Source organism: Marmota monax, unplaced genomic scaffold, assembly GCF_021218885.2.
Source record: "Marmota monax isolate L192 unplaced genomic scaffold, Marmota_monax_Labrador192_F-V1.1 WCK01_AAM20220418_F8-fsc00006, whole genome shotgun sequence".
NCBI lineage: Eukaryota > Metazoa > Chordata > Mammalia > Rodentia > Sciuridae > Marmota > Marmota monax.
In genome coordinates, this window is record NW_026693712.1 from 29,997,359 (window position 1) to 30,016,252 (window position 18,894).

Below are 18,894 nucleotides of genomic sequence, written 5' to 3' on the forward strand. Positions count from 1 at the left end.
CTGTACTAAATACATGACTGTACTGTGATATTGCTACTCTTTTTAACACAGATACTAGTCCACTGAGGAAAGAAGAACTTAACACAGATGCTAGTCTATCGAGGAAAGAAGAACACCCAAAATTATGGTTTGTTTCTATTGAAACTGTCAAAATGGTGACAACCATGACATTCTATTTTATAAAGTTGACATTAATCTACTAAGAATTGGTTAGTTGCTAAGGAGTTCCTATTAAATCCTCTAATCCAAACACCTAATAATTTTTAGATAAGAAACATAATCATTGATGACTAGAAGTCAGAAGCAGATACCAACTTTATTTTAATGAACTGATCCATTGTTACTATTCCATTCTGAAATATAATGTAACTTACAATAATAAGGTGGAATAAGGAAATGGACCACTTCATTTTAGCTGAGTAGAAATTTATGACCAAACTTTGCTACTGCACTCAAAGATACATTTTATAGTGTATACAACAAAAGATGGTACAGTTTTGGAGACTGTGTTATTTTTATTTATTCTGAGAAGGACCTTACTTATGTTTAACTTTGGAAGTTTCAAATGGCAGAAGAAACAATGAGGACTGCAGAAGATACTGTGTATCTTGACACAGAGTGTATGGATGACAGTAGCTGAGATCTGGAAAGGGAGTATAAAGGCAGCATATGCAAATACCTTTCTCCCTTCTCAACCAATGAATCATTACCATCATGAAGGAGGCAATGGAGTCATAGCCTTATCTAGAAAATAAAATCACTAAGGGGGAAGAAAAAAGTCATTTAAATGAGTAACCAAGCAGGGTGTCTCATATACAGGCTTTTTTTCTATATATATTTATATGTTTTAGCTACTTTTCTCTTTCTCCTCATCAGCATCTGTAACCCTGTGGAGATAGTGGCATTTAAAAAGACACAGCAGGTGGTTAATAAATAGAAGCAGTTGAAAGGGATTTAAGCTAAAGCTTCCTAGGATGGTAAAGCACTACTGCTTTAGTTTTAGACTGATTCCAAGTTGGAACAGCTGGATATGGCCTCATTTAACCAGCTGGGACTCTTCTTTTAAAAAAACATCAAACAACCTGTAGAAGCCATCTTTGATTTGTAAAGATTAGTTGGTCAAAGTGTCATTAGAAATAGTTTTTAAATCAAATATTAATTACAAGAACTAAAAATAATTTTAGCTATGCACAATCATAACCAAGTACAAGGCTAGACACACAAGAAGCCCACTCACTTTAATCACTCAAAAAAAAAAAAAAAAAAAATATATATATATATATATATATAGAGAGAGAGAGAGAGAGAGAGAGAGAATATCACTCTGTGTTTTTGGTTTTGGTTTGCATTCTTTTTTTTTTTCCATTAAATGATTCACACTTTTACTCTCCCAAAATCCTGTGGATATGTCAGTCCTTGTTTTTCATTTTTAACTGATACAAAAAACATCATGTTATGGGATACATGTAATGTTCAATATTATTCAATACTACACTATACAATATGCATTGTATAATGTTTAAATCAAGTTAAGTATATTTATTTCTCAGATGTTTATCATTTCTTTGTGGTGAAAATGCTTTCTTCTACCTTTTTGGAATATATAGTATATAAATTATCTGTAGTCAGTATATTGTGAAACAGTATCTAGGTTTCCCCATATTTAGAACACACAATCTTGAGGTTTGACAATGTTGCTTTAAGCTCTACATCCTGTGCTCACCAGAAAATTCACAAGCCTTTGATCATACATTTAGAAAAAAGAAAGCACTCAAAGTTACCCCAGATGCCAAACTAATTTATATGAACAAAAATCATAATTTTCAAAACTTGAAACTCTCAGAGGCTAACCATTCATCATTAACAAAAAGAGCAAAAACAAAATAAAGTACTCAAAGAACAGAGAAATGCAATATTTCAATTTCCAAGATGTACTAAAAAATTTCTATTTTCTAGTGGTGATCAGTATAAATTCTTACATTTAAGTTGCCCAGTTTTCGGGCTGGGGATGTGGCTCAAGTGGTAGCGCGCTCCCCTGGCATGTGTGCAGCCTGGGTCCGATCCTCAGCACCACATACAAACAAAGATGTTGTGTCCGCCAAAAACTAAAAAATAAATATTAAAATTCGCTCTCTCTCTCTCTCTCCTCTCTCACTCTCTCTTTAAAAAAATAAAAATAAAAATTGCCCAGTTTTCAGCACCTTCATTTCATTACCTTCCCTAAAAAATCCCAAAAGAGGGTTTGGTGATATGGCTCAGGATACAACACTTGCCTAGTGTATGAAAGGCTCTGGGATCCAGTCTTGGGGTTCTCCCCAGTGCATGCAAGTAAGTACACACACACACACACACACACAGCCCAAAGAGCTTCTGCTCATTCATGGCTCATATTCAGCTAACAAATCTGGGTAACTTAAAATTGCTATGCTTTGAATTAAGTCTGCAAGTACAAATAAAGTCCAACACATCATGCTATCACTCTACTTGTTTCAATTCTTGGTGCTGTTACTCTCCATGGGTCCCTACATGTCTCCTCCTTTAAAGCCTAAGAAAGAAGGTATTAGGCTTACACCTGACAGGTTCTGTTGCCTCCTTTACATGGGTCAGCAGAGCCGCTGCTTTTCAATCAGCTGGTCCTTATTTGCATCCTCCAGAGGTATGTTAATTTGGAATTGAGCATCAGGCCCACTCTAACTATAAAGGGACCACCCTACAGTATATTAAAAGGTTCACATCAATGTATGCAATTTAAATGCACATGCACATAATTAACTAGACACATTACCAGTGTGAGCTGCTAATTTGGAATGAGACACAAAAGACCAGAATGCATGTTGAAGGAAAAAAAAAAAAAACTTTAAAATTAAAATGACTTCATAATGAAAACTGCTTCATGCTGTGTCTACTATTTTCATGTAAACTTAATGTAACTGTAAATATATTTTAATGAACAGTAGAAAGGGGCAATTACAAAGAGCAAAGGAGGGCAGCACAACAGTGAAACATCATCAGAATAGCTCTTTGCCTTCATATTAAAAGTGCTACCTGAAGACACAGGATGAATTATAACTTCATAATTTCAGGCAAAAAACGTTTTCTATATTAAAGACATACCTATTTTCCAATCTGCTGGCAATGAAAACAGAACACTCAAGCAAAAAAGCACTGGGGAGTGGGGAGGGGATATCCTAAGAAATACAGACGAGAGAAAAATCCAAGTTTGACATTTTCATTTTGGTGTTAAAATATCTTATTAGTGTGTTCTTCTTTTGTTAAAATATCTTTGTATTCCCCAAAGATTCCTCTGAAGTGGGAAAGAATTCTTGACATATTTAAGCATCAAAAGTCATTCTAAGTACCATAGCCCAAATACATGTGAAGGTTTGGGAGTCTTCATTTAAATGCTGTCTATATCCTGGAACAACTGAAGAAAAGATTTGCCACTGTAAAATGAGTATGATAAATTTCATGACTCAAGAATTTAAGGGAAAGAATACAAGACACTTGACACCGATAGATTTTTGTTAATTAGTATTATAATTCAGGTGAGAGAAAAGGAGGCCAAACTATAGGAAAATACCTGAGTGTTACAGGGCTGAGCTTGTGAGGCATTGAGGGTGGAGGTGAAGATGTTCTGGTGAAGCAACCTAAAAGTTCAGCTCATTAAATATACTGTGAGCTCTTATTCTTTAAGTGGGGGATGGATTTTACCAAATATTGAGGGATAACTGAGGGATAAACATTGTATACCATCTTTATTTTTTTTTAAAGAGAGAGAGAGAGAGAGAGAGAGAGAGAGAGAGAGAGAGAGAGAGAGAGAGAGAATGAAAGAGAGAATTCTTTTTTAATATTTATTTTTTAGTTTTCGGTGGACACAACATCTTTATTTTATTTTTATGTGGTGCTGAGGATTGAACCCAGCGCCCCACGCATGCCAGGCAAGCGCACTACTGCTTGAGCCACATCCCCAGCCCTTATACCATCTTTAAATGGAAAATAAGACTTAATTATAAAGCCAGAGTCACCAGAACAGTTTTACTTAGTGCAGTTTTGGTGCAGTTTTATTTATCCTACTTTGCATATTGAACAGATCCCACATCTACTTTGGAATGTTAAATGAAGGCTCTGGGCTTGGTTTAAAGAAGATGAATAATAGCATCAATTATTGTCCTTGCTTTATGGTTATAAGGCCAATTATTACAAATCTATAGATTAAATGGTAGTATGGGCTAGCAGGCAGATACTGTACATTCTATTTAAATTGATATGGCTGTAGTGTTATCAAGAATTCTAATTACTCAATGATGCAACTGACTGTAAAACTCAGTGTTCTGCTTGCTTGAGGTGAGCAACCACTGCTGGTAATAACTCTTCTATATCTGACTCAGCATTAGTATGCAGTGTATACCCAGAGAATTATGGAATTTTAGAATAGAGTTTTATAAGTCATCTAGCATAAAGCTTTTGCTAAAATGAAGAAACCAACTCTGATACAAATGGGCTAAATATTCTACCCAGGAAATGCAGCCAGTTAGTTCACTGCTCTCTCATTCTTCCCTGTTGCCTTTCAAGTTGTAGTTTTAGCAAAATCATATATAGCAAATACATTAACAATTTCTGTTTTCACTTTCATATATATTTTCTTTGATTCTTCTCTTTCTTTATATTTTTGATACTTAGAAGTCTTTTGGTCAATATATTTTATAGACATAATTCCAAAATAGTATATTTAACTATATTAATAAATATTTTTAAAGTATCAAAATAATGTTCTTGTTTCGATATTCCTTTAACATGAAAACAATGAATTAGTCCAAATTTAATGTATTTTTTCTCAACCATTAGATCCATAATAGTTAGTTAGCATTTCCATGGAGATGAAGCTAAAAGAGATTTTAAAAGCTTACACCCTTTCCGGCAATTTTCAATAATTCTAATCCAAAGGTAAATATTGCTAATTTCAGAAGAATATTTTTAAAGCATGAAGCCAAAGGATATGATTTTCTGAATATGATTCAGAAAAGGCTGTCACAGAATAATCTTTTAATCCTAGAATTTTATTTACAAAAATTTACTGAAGAGCAAAGACTGGAATGTTGATATCAAAGGATATTAACTGTGATTTGCAGAGTCCAATTTTACATAAACCGAGTTACATGAGTTTGGATCCTATGTGATATGCCCCTTTCATCAAATAACTTAAGCCTATTAACAAATGCTTTGATGGTACTTGGTCCATAGAGATTTCCACTAATTACCCTGTATTTTTAATAGTTTCAAATACATATTACAATTGTTTATTATAAAAATGACTAGAAAGCTGTTGCTGCATGCCTTGCAGCAGACGAATGAATATTAGGATGCACAGTGAAAGGTCTATCAGTCTATATGATTATGTAGAGACAGGACATCAAAACTGATCCCTTCTCAGTGCAAGGCAAAGTACTCCTGTCATTCTGGACTGTTAAATATGTAACAGTGATTCTGAATATCAGGAAAAAATATGATGTTTAAGAACATTGTCTTTTTTTCAGAGTTCACTGATCTTCAAGGAAAAAAAAAGAAAAGAAGAAAAGAAAGAAAGGGAAGATCTCAAGCCATAATTATGGTGTAAATTTCTGGGTGTAAAAACATATCTAATTTAGAATCTCCCATGGTATCTACTACCATTCTGGCCCTTGGCATGCATCCAATAGAGGTTTACTAATTGTTCATGACATGCAATTTAAACTCACCAGAGTGATTAAAATAATTTCTAAAACTGCAATAATTATTTGAATAAACAAGAGTCAATGTGATAAAATGGAAATAATTTTGGATTTGGAACCAAAAAAAATTAAGGTTCAGTCCTTGTCTGTAACAACCAGCTAGCTGTGTTACGCTGAGCAAGTTACTAAATTTCTCAGAGCTTGAGCCTTCTTCTCTGTAAAGTGAGGATAATTATACATGCTTTGCAGAGATGTTAGGATGAAATGGTATGTCAAATCACCTTGCAGTGTCAGGGTCAAAAGAGAACTGAATGAACAGAATTACCATGTTCTTTGGGTGAAATCATGAACTTTAAAACAACTAACATCATAGTATCAATATTATAAAATTTTAGGCTTTCTTCTCAAGCCTTCTGCATCTGCACATATATATAACAATAGAAAATTATTTATTAAGTCAGTGACAAAGACTAATACATATGCTCCATAGTGAGCTCAGTAACTGTTATAAACCATAATAGCTACATAATGCCAATGAACAATGTTTTTTTTTTGTGAAAAAAATTCTACCTATTAATCAGTTGTAAAATACTTGCACAAATATGCTTGGTACTTATAAAATCCACACATTTTCTACCTTTCTGTATTGTGAGTGCAATATCCTTACCAGTAACTTCCAGTGGAGGAAGGCATGTTACATCCAAAAAGTAACATATGATGGACAGTATCCATGCTGGCCCGAGGTTTGAAGTCAACTGTTATTAAAAAAAAAAAATACATGAATGTGAATTCAAGTTGTACTTCTACCCACAATATCACAAGAGACTATGTCTTGGAACACTGAATACCTGTATAATAACGATGGTTCTATGTTCTAATGATAGAATACCCTGGTTCTATAAATTATCTTTTTCTTTAAGATAAGCTTGACTTAATAATTTTATTTAGTAGGACAGTACACTCTGATACCGTAAAAAGAGAAAACAATAATCAGTAGATTAAATACTACACATACACATACTTCTTAATGGAAAACCCCCTTTAAAGTAGTGAAAGTATTATGTGGGTATAAAATGAAAGCTATAGCCTATAGAAATCCATACTACATTTCTCTCCAGGTTTCAGCAGAGTGCTAAGGACCAGAGCACACTCCACAGCAGTTCAGTGAAATGGAAATCACAGTGAGCAGTCAAAGCGTGAGCAAAAACATTTATAACATAAGTTTATTACCTAAAAATGACAATAGTAGTCACTGGGATGTATGTGGAAATACGATTTATCAGGAAAGAAAAATAGAAGTGAAAAATATATCTACACAAATACATAGAAAATGTGAAATTAAGTCCTAGGTGAGTTCAGGGCACTTGTTAAAAGGATATTGAAACTTACACAGTGACATTTCTCTTTTTCTCCTGATAATAGTGGTTGTAAGATAAGTTTTATAAGCAAAAACTAGTGCAGAAGTAAAACAGAGAAATATTTCAAAAATTATGTTATTATATAGGTCAGTACCCCTACCCACTCCTGGTAGGGGTTTAGCACAATCCCTTTTTGTTCTGATATAAAATGCTGCCAGCATGTGGTAGAAGTTTATGAGTTGCCTTTACTTATAAAAATGCTAGTGTGATATCCAGAATATACAAAGAACTAAAAAAACTTAACACCAAAAGACAACTAATCAACAAATGGTCAAAATAACTAAACAGAAATCTCTCAATGAAAAAAAAAAAAAGCAAAGACCAATAAATACATGGAAAAAAATGTTCAATATCTCTAGCAATCAGTGAAATGCTAATGAAAACTACACTAAAATTTCATCTTACTCCAGTCAGATGGCAATGATCAAGAATACAAATAACAATATATAAAGGAACACTTTGTCAGTGGGACTGCAAAGTAGTACAACCACTCTGGAAAGCAATTTGGAGGATCCTCAAAAACTGAGTGATGGAACCACCATATGACCCAGCTATCCCACTTCTGGGTACTTTCCTCAAAGATCTAAAATCAGCATACTACAGTGCCACAGCCACATCAATGTTTATATCAGCACAATTCAAAATAGCTAAATTATGAAATCAACCCAGACAGGTGCCAGTCAATAGATGAGTGGATTAAAAATTGTTGTATGTATACACAGTGGAGTTCTACTCAGCCATTAAAAGAATGAAATTGTGGCACTTGCCAGTAAATTGATGAAACTGGAAAATATCATGCTAAGTGAAATTAGCCACACTCAGAAACTCAAAGGTTGAATATTTTCTCATATGTGGAAGCTAAAGTAAAATAAAGGAAAGAGGGAGAAAAGGATAAGATTACATAAGGAACAAATACGAATTAATAGATGAGCGAAAGGAATGCTAGTGGAATAGAGGAAGGAGAAAGGGAGAGGGGGAGGAGGAAGAATGGGAGGGAAGAGTGGGGATCATGAACTGAAATCAATTTCCATGCATGTATGAGTTTGTCAGGATGAACCCAACTACTATGTATAACCATAAAGCTGTAACAATAAAAATAAAGTTCAGTTAAAAAAAAAAATGCTAGGTTTTTTTTTTTTTTTTTTGAGGTAAATGACCTCAAGTCTCAAGTGTGTACAAAACTGCGTCTATTAACTATTTTGGTCTGTTTCACAAATCAAAATAGCTGTGTGGGCACCTGTCTGGGTTGATTTCATAATTTAGTAAAACATCATTTGTTGTTAAAATATGCAGCTGAGACATGAGTGTTTATCAAATAAAGAAGTGTTCTTTATCAAACTGTGGCCCCACCACTTGCAATGGGTGGCTATCAGAAAACAGAGGGGCCTTACTATGGGCTACCTTGACTGACAACTTTCAGAGGAAATAAAAAGATGTGTATTGATTGCACTGAAAATAAGAACTTACAGTCTAAAAACCAAAATTTGAGGTTTTCATGCCACCATTAAAAAAATAACAGGAAAGAGAGAATGTTGGAAAATAGACAATATAACTTAAGCTATATCACAGAAAAAGTCTATCAACAAAAGAAGTATTGTGGAGTGATATTGGCCATCATATCATTATATTGTGTACACATAAAAATATGTAACAACAAATTCCACCATTATGTATAACTATAATGTGCCAATAAAAATTGTGGAAAAATTTTTAAAAAATAATGTATAAAAAGAGAATATTGTTTTCTATCACCAAAGAATACAGTAGAACTATGAAATCGAAGATACCTTGGAAGGAAAGAATCAACTGGAAATTGCAACACTTCACAACTCATAGAAAATCATATTGATACTAAACCGAAGTTTGTTAGCAAGAAAAACAGAAAGAAGAAAAAGGGATTTCACTTCACAGACCACTCTCAGCATTAGTGCAGGAATTCTTTCCTCACTTCCAGAATCCTCCCAGCAGAAGTAAAATTTAAAAATCCCTAAGGCAGAAGGACCTGGAAGTTATTTATTATTTATTCACCTTAAATTTATTTTGGTAGATAACAGATTTGTAATTTTATATTCAATTTTGTCAAATTGCTTAATCACCCTATGGACATCTACTAATTTTTCATTTGACTGTATCCTTTCTTTCTTTTCTTCTCATCTCCCCTCTCCTCCCCTCTCCTCCCTTTTCTTCTCCTCCCTTCCCTTCCCCTCTTCTCTTCTCTTTTCTTTCTCTCTTTTTGCTTTGGTACCAGGGATTAAACTCAGAGTCACTTAACCATTGAGCCACATTCTCAGCCACTTTTTAAAGTTTTGAGACAGGGTCTCACTAAGGCCTTAGGGCCTTGCTAGGTTGCTGAGGTTAGTCTCGAACTTGCAACCCTCCTGCTTCAGCCTCCTGAGTTACTGGGATTACAGGTGAGTGCCACCATGCTTACATTCTTTTTAAATATTATCGCTCCACTAACCTACGAGGGGTTGTCAAACAATGGAAAGAGGCTGATTCCTCTGCTTTTTCATAACTCATGTGGATGATTACATGATCTCCAGCCTTGCGATTATTTTATTAGAGGTGGACAGACTTCCTATCAGAGAATCATCCTTGGAATTTTGGTCACAAATTAACAGGGTCAAGTGTAGTTTATTCCAAGATTAGACTGTTAGATGCAAAACAACATGGGTTTTAGGCATTAGCTACAAACTCAGGTGGAAATTCCAGCTGAGTTGGAATCCTATGTCTTCTTCAAGAAAGAGGTCAGAGAACTATCTATTTGGGAATCACTCAGGGATTAAACCCAGAATCTGTGAAGTTGGACAAATGCACTCAAGATGAATAAAACCAGAGGGAAGGCTCAGGGCAGAGCAATAGGGAAAGCCTTGAATTGTTGTGATTCATTTAGAAGACATCAATGACTTTTTAAAAATGTTAATTCTTTGTGCATGCTTCTTTGAAACAAGGCAAAATAACCTCTTTGGAAAAAGGGTGAGCCATCAGTAACTTTATAAAATTATTAATAAGCAAAAGATTCAAGTAAGAATCTGTGGGAAGAGGAACAGATCATAAAGACAACAACATGCAATCTCTGAGGCTTTTTATTGGAAAGAAAAGAGTTTTCCTGGCCTTTTGTTTATTGAAAAAGATCTGACTGTCTTCTGTGAAGTAAAAAGTAAATCTTAATTACTCAAAAACAAATTCTCTAACCACATTTTTTTCTCATTCTGACATAATCTTTAAGTATCATTTGTTTCATATTGAACTCTTATTAACTACGTTTAATTCCCATGTCTAAAAAGAAAAAAAAATCTATGTCTTTAAGCAGCAATAAAAAAAATTGTTCAGTTCCCTCTCTTGAAACTTTATTCAAACTGACTCACAAATTCCTCCAGACACTCAAGAAATAATTTAATTGATAGATTGGTACAAGGTGAAACATGCAACTTACCACCTTTGTTCATATCCTAAGCAAAAAGTTAATCAGTATTTATATAATTAAGCTTAATGTATAATTTATTGAAAATTGAAGTAAAAATTACCCCCAGTAAAAAAAAAAAGGCATATCAAAAATAAGTATAAAACAAACAGAAGATGCCTTAAAATAATGCAGTACTTAGATAATTTCATTGAAAGGCCTGCTGCCTGTGGTGGGAATGGGCCAGGTGGAGGAAGATTAGTCTGACAGGTTCTCTTCCTGGATTTGCTCCATTCCTACTTATTACAGAAATAATAATAAGACCCCATTCCTTAAAAATAAGAATAAAGTCTACTGAGCACAAGACACACTTATGACTATGTAGGAGATTTCAACACAATGCAAAACAGTATAAAAAAATTAAATCACATCTTAAAAGAGATTCCTTCTTTTTCTCCCATCAAATACCAAAAAAATAAAAAATAAAAAAAAATTAAAGGATTCAAAGGGAAGAGAGCTAGAGAACAATAATGAAAACAACTGCATTTAAGTGTGCAATTCTGACAGGCAGAATAAACAAAGGCAGCTTTGGGATGGTGATAAACAGCTCAAAATGCAGCCTTGTGCGAATGTGAGGGAATATTATATCCCGTAAGATTAAAAGTGCCACCACCTTTTCCAACTCAATACAGAGATGACAGCTGCTTAACTGGAAATGGTACTTCAGTCTCAACGGGTGTCAGCAGTTCAGATCACCTGATGTGTTCTATCAGAGCAAATTCTATAGGTAAGTCCTGGGAACCAAATATCTTTCAAGGCCCCAAACTTCAGAAATAGTGACTTGGACGATAATTAAAGGAAATATGATGCACCGAAAGTGCAGAGGTTGGAGGATTTCTCTAAGGTAGCGTCATCTGAAATGAAAGACTTTCAATATATGTATTGAGCAGAGAGATAACTAGGTATATTTTCTGGAGTTCTAAGCAAAATTTGTTCTAAGAATTTATTGCCTCTCTTAGCTAACATCAGACTACAACCAGGGCCACAAAATTCTCTAATAATGTGACTTAGGAGAGAGTTTCATTTAGCACTTGACTTTCAATTTTTCTTGCCCAAGGAGATATCCAGCTGTACATGTCAAATATCACCTTTTCTGCCATTCTCAGGATATGGAAGGCCTGTGACAAACGTACACAGCCCAGGGCAGGAACCAGCAATGGTGGAGATACCCATGCACACATCGTCAATCCTAAATTACCAGTGGGCATGGCTTCAACACCCTTTTTAGTTAATGATATATAATGGAGGGATATTGTAGACCATGGATATTAACCTAATGAACAAACTCACATTTGGATCTCCATTCTAGAACTGTTGCTTATATGTGCATTAGAGATAATCATTATTAACTTTTTCTTTCCTCCCAGTGGAATCATTATACATAGTGTTTAATTTATTATATAAATTGTTAAATAATTTTCTTCAACAGTATTTTTTAACCTATGCTGTGCACTGGAATTACCTATGGAGTTTGTTAAAAATAAAGTGCCCAGGGTTAATACTGGATCAGTCCCTTCCCATCCCCCATCAATATCTTAATCAAATCCTCATAAGTCAGAGGTGAGTAATAGGTGATTCTAACTGTAGTCAACAGTTTCAATGGCTGGATATATCCTATTGTGTGAGCATACTTAGACTTCAGTTAAGAAATCATAGTTAACTTGGTATTATATTGCTCTTTTAAATGTATAGCACAAAATAAATAATAAAAAGTTTTTGAAGATAAAAATTAATTGGCATTTTAGAATTGTTTTATTAAAAGAGATCACTGGGAATCTACTACATTATATAATCCTTTTAGGATTGAGGTCTGAAGCAGACATACAAATGAAACTTTGGTTATTATGTTTACATCTGCAAAAAAGAGTTTCCTAATGTTGCTAGCATTTTTAAGCTACATTCAACAGGGAGAACTGGTAGGTGTAAGGTTTAAGAAACAATAACATAAAAAGAAATAGCATGATTTAAAAAAATTTACAGGCTCCCAAATCTTAATACTATATCCTTAAGCTTTTTTTTATTTTCTAAAAATAAACTTTATACCTCAAAAAGTGTTCAAAGGAACTGAAGATAGTAATGCTCTAAAATGTAACTTAAGTGTAGGATATGATCAACCATAATGTTCACAATATTTCAGTTGGGCCAAGAAGATACAGATAAATGTGAAGCCCAGAGGACCACAGTCCATTTGCCAGCAATGTTAAAAAGCTGCAGCAATGGCATATTATATCATCTGCTAGCCTCCCGCATAACCATAAAGCAAATCTACACTTCAGCAAAGACCTTTTGCTTGAACATTTTTAATCAGAAAGCTTACTAGAGAAAGTGTCATTAACTCTTGCTAGCAAGGTCAATGGTGTACAATTCATAAAGAATCCTTAATGTAGTTTGTGGGGACTTTCAGCTGCTGTTATCAAATTAACCAAGAAATAAGACACCTGAGCAAGTCTATCTATTGAACTAAATTTAAAATGAAATAATCCTTATGCCTGAGTAAAGGAGTTCAACACTAGGAACAAAACTTCTAGGTGACAGGCTTTTAAAATTGAACTTTATGTTAGTATATACCAGAACTAACTTAAAAATCAATAAAGAGACTATCAGCCAAACCACACAAAATAAAAGAGGATAAGCATCACTAAGCCCTATTTTTGTAATGTAATTCCTATAATAGTCCTTTATTAATTGCCTACAGAATCAAATCCAAATCCTACTTCTTATATAATATCATACCAGTCTCTGAGCTCACCTCACTTCCAATATGACAGCACCCTTATATTCACCTCTTCACTTTCATATGGCATTCCTACTTACATAAGAATCATATCTGCTAACATTTACTGCCAGGCACCTATTTACTTCTTACAAAGACCCGGAGTCTGGTCCCTTTTCCTTACAAACACATGATCCTTGAGAAGAGACTTGTCCCTGGTTATGTATCTAGTAAGTGAGGTTGGGATTTGAATGCAGAGTCGTCTGGCTCAGAGCTTCCTCTTTTAGCCACTATATGATGCTTTCTTGTATCTTTGTGCCCCATGTGTTCCTTTGTGTTCATACTATTGGTCCCTATGTTTATATGTTCCTCTATGTAACATATAAACCATCTTCCCAGGTCCTGATCAAAGCTTGCCAATCTCCCCTGTGGCATTCTCTGACCAGATCAGTTTACCATGATCTCTTCAGAGCTTAACACCAGCTCTTTCTGAAATAACAGAAATGGATACTTCAGAAGGAAGTATACTAGGAAGGAGAAGGGAAAGGATTCTCAGTTAACTATTTGGTAGCAGAAAGGTGACAGAGCTCAAAATATCATAATTCTCTCCACTGATGGACATCTACATATCAAATTTGATTCAAACCTGGGCTTTCTGAATTGGCCATTTTACTAGGTAGGTGATACTTAATCATTGCATTAAAACAGCTATGTCAACAAGTTTTGTGACTACCAGATGTATCTAATTGAGGAAATTCCTTCTCTTAGCTTATAAAATATAACAAAATGGTTCCTACTCCTTTTCTCACCATTTTTTATTACCTGAGAAAAGTTTGGGAGTCATTAGGGGTTGTCATGTGGGTATGTGGATGACCAAATGTTTGAGGGCATTCAAGACAAACTGAGTGTCTGACAAAAGGAATATAGCAACAACTTCTCCTTCATGAGTATGACCAAGGAAATTGTGTTTATCTACTCATCAGAAACCTCTGGTATTAAGTATCATATTTACATCATCTATAATAATTCTTTCCAAGCAGCTTTCACTAAGAAACCAGAAAAAATTACCTATGGTGCCTGCTAGAAGGTTCTCAATGGTAATATGAGTCACAGAAAACTATTTGTTATTCATGTTGGAGAAAATTCTAGTAATGAGAAAGGAAAGGATACTCAATCAGCTCAGGTGATGGGTGCTCACACATGTATATGTGTGTTGCAACACACATACCCATGTGCACGCACAAATATACACCCTTCTAATAGCTGCTATCAAAGCTATAAAATGTGGATATAAACAATGTTCCCTGATAGACCTTGGTCTTTACAGTGACTCACAAGATGTTTAAAATTAGACCATTACTGCAGTTTTCAAAGTATCCCATTGTCACTTGAATATATAATGTGTTTAAGAAAGGTCACATTTGGAAATACTCAAACCTAACTGCAATTCTGTAATGGAAATTGTTCTACATACTAAGAGAGAAAGCCTAAGAAAATGAAAAACAATGAATCATTAGATTAATTTCATCTATTTCTGAATTCAATGGCAACTATCTCATTTGTATAGTGCAATTTGATAGATAGGGATCTACCATCATTCACTAAGGAAAAGACACATTTATTTACTGGTCGCCCATGTGAGGGAAAGCAAGTGGATGAAGATGACAGTCAAATTTCTTGGCTGAGTGGGCTGCTGTCAGAGCCAATTCCTCTGAGTGTCCATAAAACACCTTTTAGACAGCAACACAGTTCAGTGGTCAAATGCAGATTTTATCCAACCTTTACCAATTCCAATTCTGTGATTTCTTTTTAAAACAGTAAACAAAAGCAATGCATAGGAAAAGCTATGATTTTGTTCAAACTATTAAAAAATCATTTTCATTAAACTATATCCCCAAATGCCTACTTTAATTAATATTTAATACAGATATATAAACCCATCATAGTATATGCTTACATGTACATTTGTTACATATGTAGCATATACACATATATATACACATATACACATATATACCATCATGGTATTTTCTCAATATTAAGAAGATGTTTATTGAAAACCATTTACATAACTTTGATACACAAACATAAAGCCAAAATCGTGGATTACTCAAATGATATTCTGACTTTTAACACTATCAAGAATGTTGGTCTTAGTCATAATTAGCTATCTAAATTGTTCTCTTTTTGTGTGTTCTACAGAAATTTGAAAAATTCAAGGAGAAAGTCCTTTTTATATGTTTTTACATTTGTGTTATTGTCTTCTGGGATTCTGCTAAGCTCTGATTTCCTAAGTATTTATCATACTTCACATTCCCATTATCTACAAAAATGGCACACACAAAAATTTTATTTGCTGAGAAAATTAATAAGTGATTTCTTTTTTTTTTAAATAACCATTCCTTATACTAAAACAAGAATATAATTTGAAGTAAAAGAGTAAACTTCCTACTATTTGAAACACCATATTAAAAAATGGCCAAACAGCCAGGCACAGTGGTAAATGCCTATAATTCCAATGTCAGGAGGATCTCAAGTTCACCACCTGGTGTGGTGGTGCATGTCTGTAATCCCAGTGCCTGGGGAGGCTGAGGAAGAGGATCCCAAGTTCAAGGGCAGGCTCAGTAACCTAGCAAGGCTCTAAGCAACATAGTAAGACCCTGCCTCAAAATTTAAAAAAAGGTCTGGGGATGTGATTCAGTGGTTAAGTGTCCCTGGGTTCTATCCCCAGGGCCAAAAAAAAAAAAAAAAAAAAAAGCCATTAGTGGGTCTCCATCATATCCTGTGTCATATTTCCTTTTGGTATTCAAAAGTTAAAAAGGCCAGATAATGAAAGCAGAAGCTACAAAATTGTCTTAAGAATGGACAAATAGAGCTGCTATTTTTTAAAAAATGAATAAAATATTAAGGGTCTTCACAATGCTTCATTTCTAACCTAATCTTATAACGAGGCATTTATCTAATCTTATGACAAGGCATTCGGAGATTTGGAATTTGGGATAAGCCACAAAAGGCTAAAGCTTCATGTCTCCCTGCCACTGTCTAGTCTGACCCACTCTTGAAGTGGCAGAGCCCTGGTTATCCCACAACCAAAACTTCCACTGTAAGAGTTTGGAAACTTAGGTATAATCCCTTCCCAACATATAACCTATATAGCCAAGCCCCTTTCCCTTTCTCATTTCTTAATATAAATGACTGCTTGATGTTTCTCTTTGGTTTTCAATTCTCTAGTTTTAATTTGGCTACCTCTAGATTTCTGTGGCAAATGCCATGGAGGTAGTACATTAAAGGACTCACACCAAACAATCCATTTTGCACAGGTAGCTCAATCTTTAGCATTCAAGCAATTCTTTCAACAATAAAGAAAGGAAGAAATACTGAAAACAATTACTAACCTTAGAAGATCATTTAGAAGAGTTACTTAAGAAAATGAAGAAACATCTAGCACCCTGGTTCTAATACAGCCCTTGTGTGTTTCCTATGAATATTTTGTTTGGATATATTCACTTGTACTTTACAATTTTAAACTATGGAAAAGTAAACACATTTCTTTTAGGAGAGCAATAACACATTCCAGGATATATATTTATAGCCCTTAGAGGCACTAGCCCTGGAGTCATATACTACCTTCAATCCCCAGAAACAAGCAAGTAACTGTCAATGTGAGAACTGTAATATTACTGTGACACATGACTGCCATATTTATTCAGGTATGTAAGGCAGCCTCCTCTTCAAAGCAAGTATGAAATGGTAGGAATTAAGAATACCGCTGACCTTGAACAAAGAAATATAGTAGAAAAGAAATCCATATAAAATTCCATTTATGAGTAAATATTATTTTCTCCCAGGCTGTCAAACATGTGGATATGAAATTTTAAAAAGCTTTACTGTTAATATTTAATTATAAATAAAAATTCTAAATCCCATTTGGGGTTACTCAAAGAACTATAATTAGAAACTTAAATTATTATCTTTAAAGTTATTCAATTCAGGACCTGGGAGCACTGTCCTTCCTAACTTTTTCCTTGGTAATGTCCAAATACTATACAAAACCATAGTCAGATAATGTTCAACTTCTCGTGGTGTGACTTTCATTCTTAGGGATTAATTAGTGAGGCGATTTTATTGTTATGAGTTGTATGTTTTGTTGTGATTGCCACCAAAGTATGATGGAAAAATAAATGCATGTTGTGCTGGTTTTGCAGGTCTATTATGTCCATTCCTGTGGGGAATACCTCATGAAAATTCATCCTCAGACTGCCCCAAGGCTATGTGGTAGACATTTTACAACTCACATAATAGCCATTTCAGCCCACTTGAAGATTAGTTTCAAGGGACCAGAATACAACTCTCATTACCATCACTTTTCAAAATCAACATCTCAAAACAGAAAAGTAAAGTGGAAAAAAAAATATTCTTGAATAATTTTCCAATCATCCCTCTCCTCCAAACAGTTAAAAGTCTGTCATAGGGATGATTAAATTAAAACAACCTAGATGGAAACAGATGGTGCTTTGTCACTTTTCCTATCTGATTTAAAGGCTCCACTGGGGAAGGACCTGTCATTTAAGAGTCTTCTTTCTCTATAATATAAACAACAGGATGGATGTTCCTTCTTTCTTCATTCCTCCTTCCTTCTTTCCTTTTTATTTGCTGTCTCTCCTTCCATTCCTTTGTATCTACCTACTTTTCTGACAAGTAAAATATTAACATTCCCCAATGATGATTCTAAGTGCAGTCAATTTATAGCATGAACCAGCAGGTAAATAAATATACAGTCTGTCGAGTGGGGTGGAATTAAGCATTCAGCCACAGACAGAAAGCCAATACTATACCATATGGGACCACATGGTATTGGTGACCATTGACATCTGCATGCAACTCCTTAACTACTATTACTCATGAATCTCTCCAGATACAGTTTGTAATCTTGTCTTTCAGTGGCTGTCTCTAGTTTGTTTCTACATTAAGCATGATAAATGCATTTTAGAACTTGACAGTAAAAGATTAATATGCTCATAACCATCAAAGAGAACCTTCCACTGATTTCAAATAGCTGTTCTCTCTGCAACTGCCACCCCCCGCCCGCACACACCATCCAATTAATACTTACTCACGAAGGCTTCCTCATCCACGGGCAAACGCATTGACATGCAGAAGTATGTATCAGACTATTAAAGAAAGAAAGATACAAAATTCAAATTAAACTCTGCTAATAAGAAAGAAATAATAACTGCTAAATGCATGACCTTTATGACTGGAAAAGTCATACTGGTCCTGGCAGGTGAGGCTGACTTCTTGGGGAGAGATGGCAGATTATTAGAAGGGCTAAATTTAGAATGTAGATACCTTAAACATTTTTCTAAGATTCTTTCCTAAACAATTTTAGAGCCTATTTATAAAGCTAAGTATCATGAGTATTGTCACAGTTAAAAGGCAACATATAAGATTCCTATATATAATATGTGGAACGGTTTATTGTATTTTATTTGAAAATGGTGAGAGTTAGTTTTGAACATCTTTGCTATTTGCAAAATTAAAGTCCTTCAATTTCCTGAATCACTTTACAAATGTCCCAAATATTAGGAAATA

At 34.4% G+C, this 18,894-nt stretch overlaps 1 protein-coding gene across 8 annotated transcripts in view; it reads right to left on the reverse strand.

The window, feature by feature from the left end:
- The window catches only part of Pam (peptidylglycine alpha-amidating monooxygenase), a 310,405-nt gene that overhangs the window by 132,499 nt on the left and 159,012 nt on the right, over window positions 1–18,894 (reverse strand). For all 8 annotated transcript variants that reach the window (XM_046459990.2, XM_046459989.2, XM_046459988.2 and 5 more), the window contains exons 4-5: window positions 18,416–18,473; window positions 6,376–6,463 (exon numbers count right to left, since the gene is read on the reverse strand). In XM_046459990.2, coding sequence (XP_046315946.1) covers window positions 6,376–6,463; window positions 18,416–18,473 — 146 coding nt within the window. The remainder of the gene's footprint in view (window positions 1–6,375; window positions 6,464–18,415; window positions 18,474–18,894) is intronic.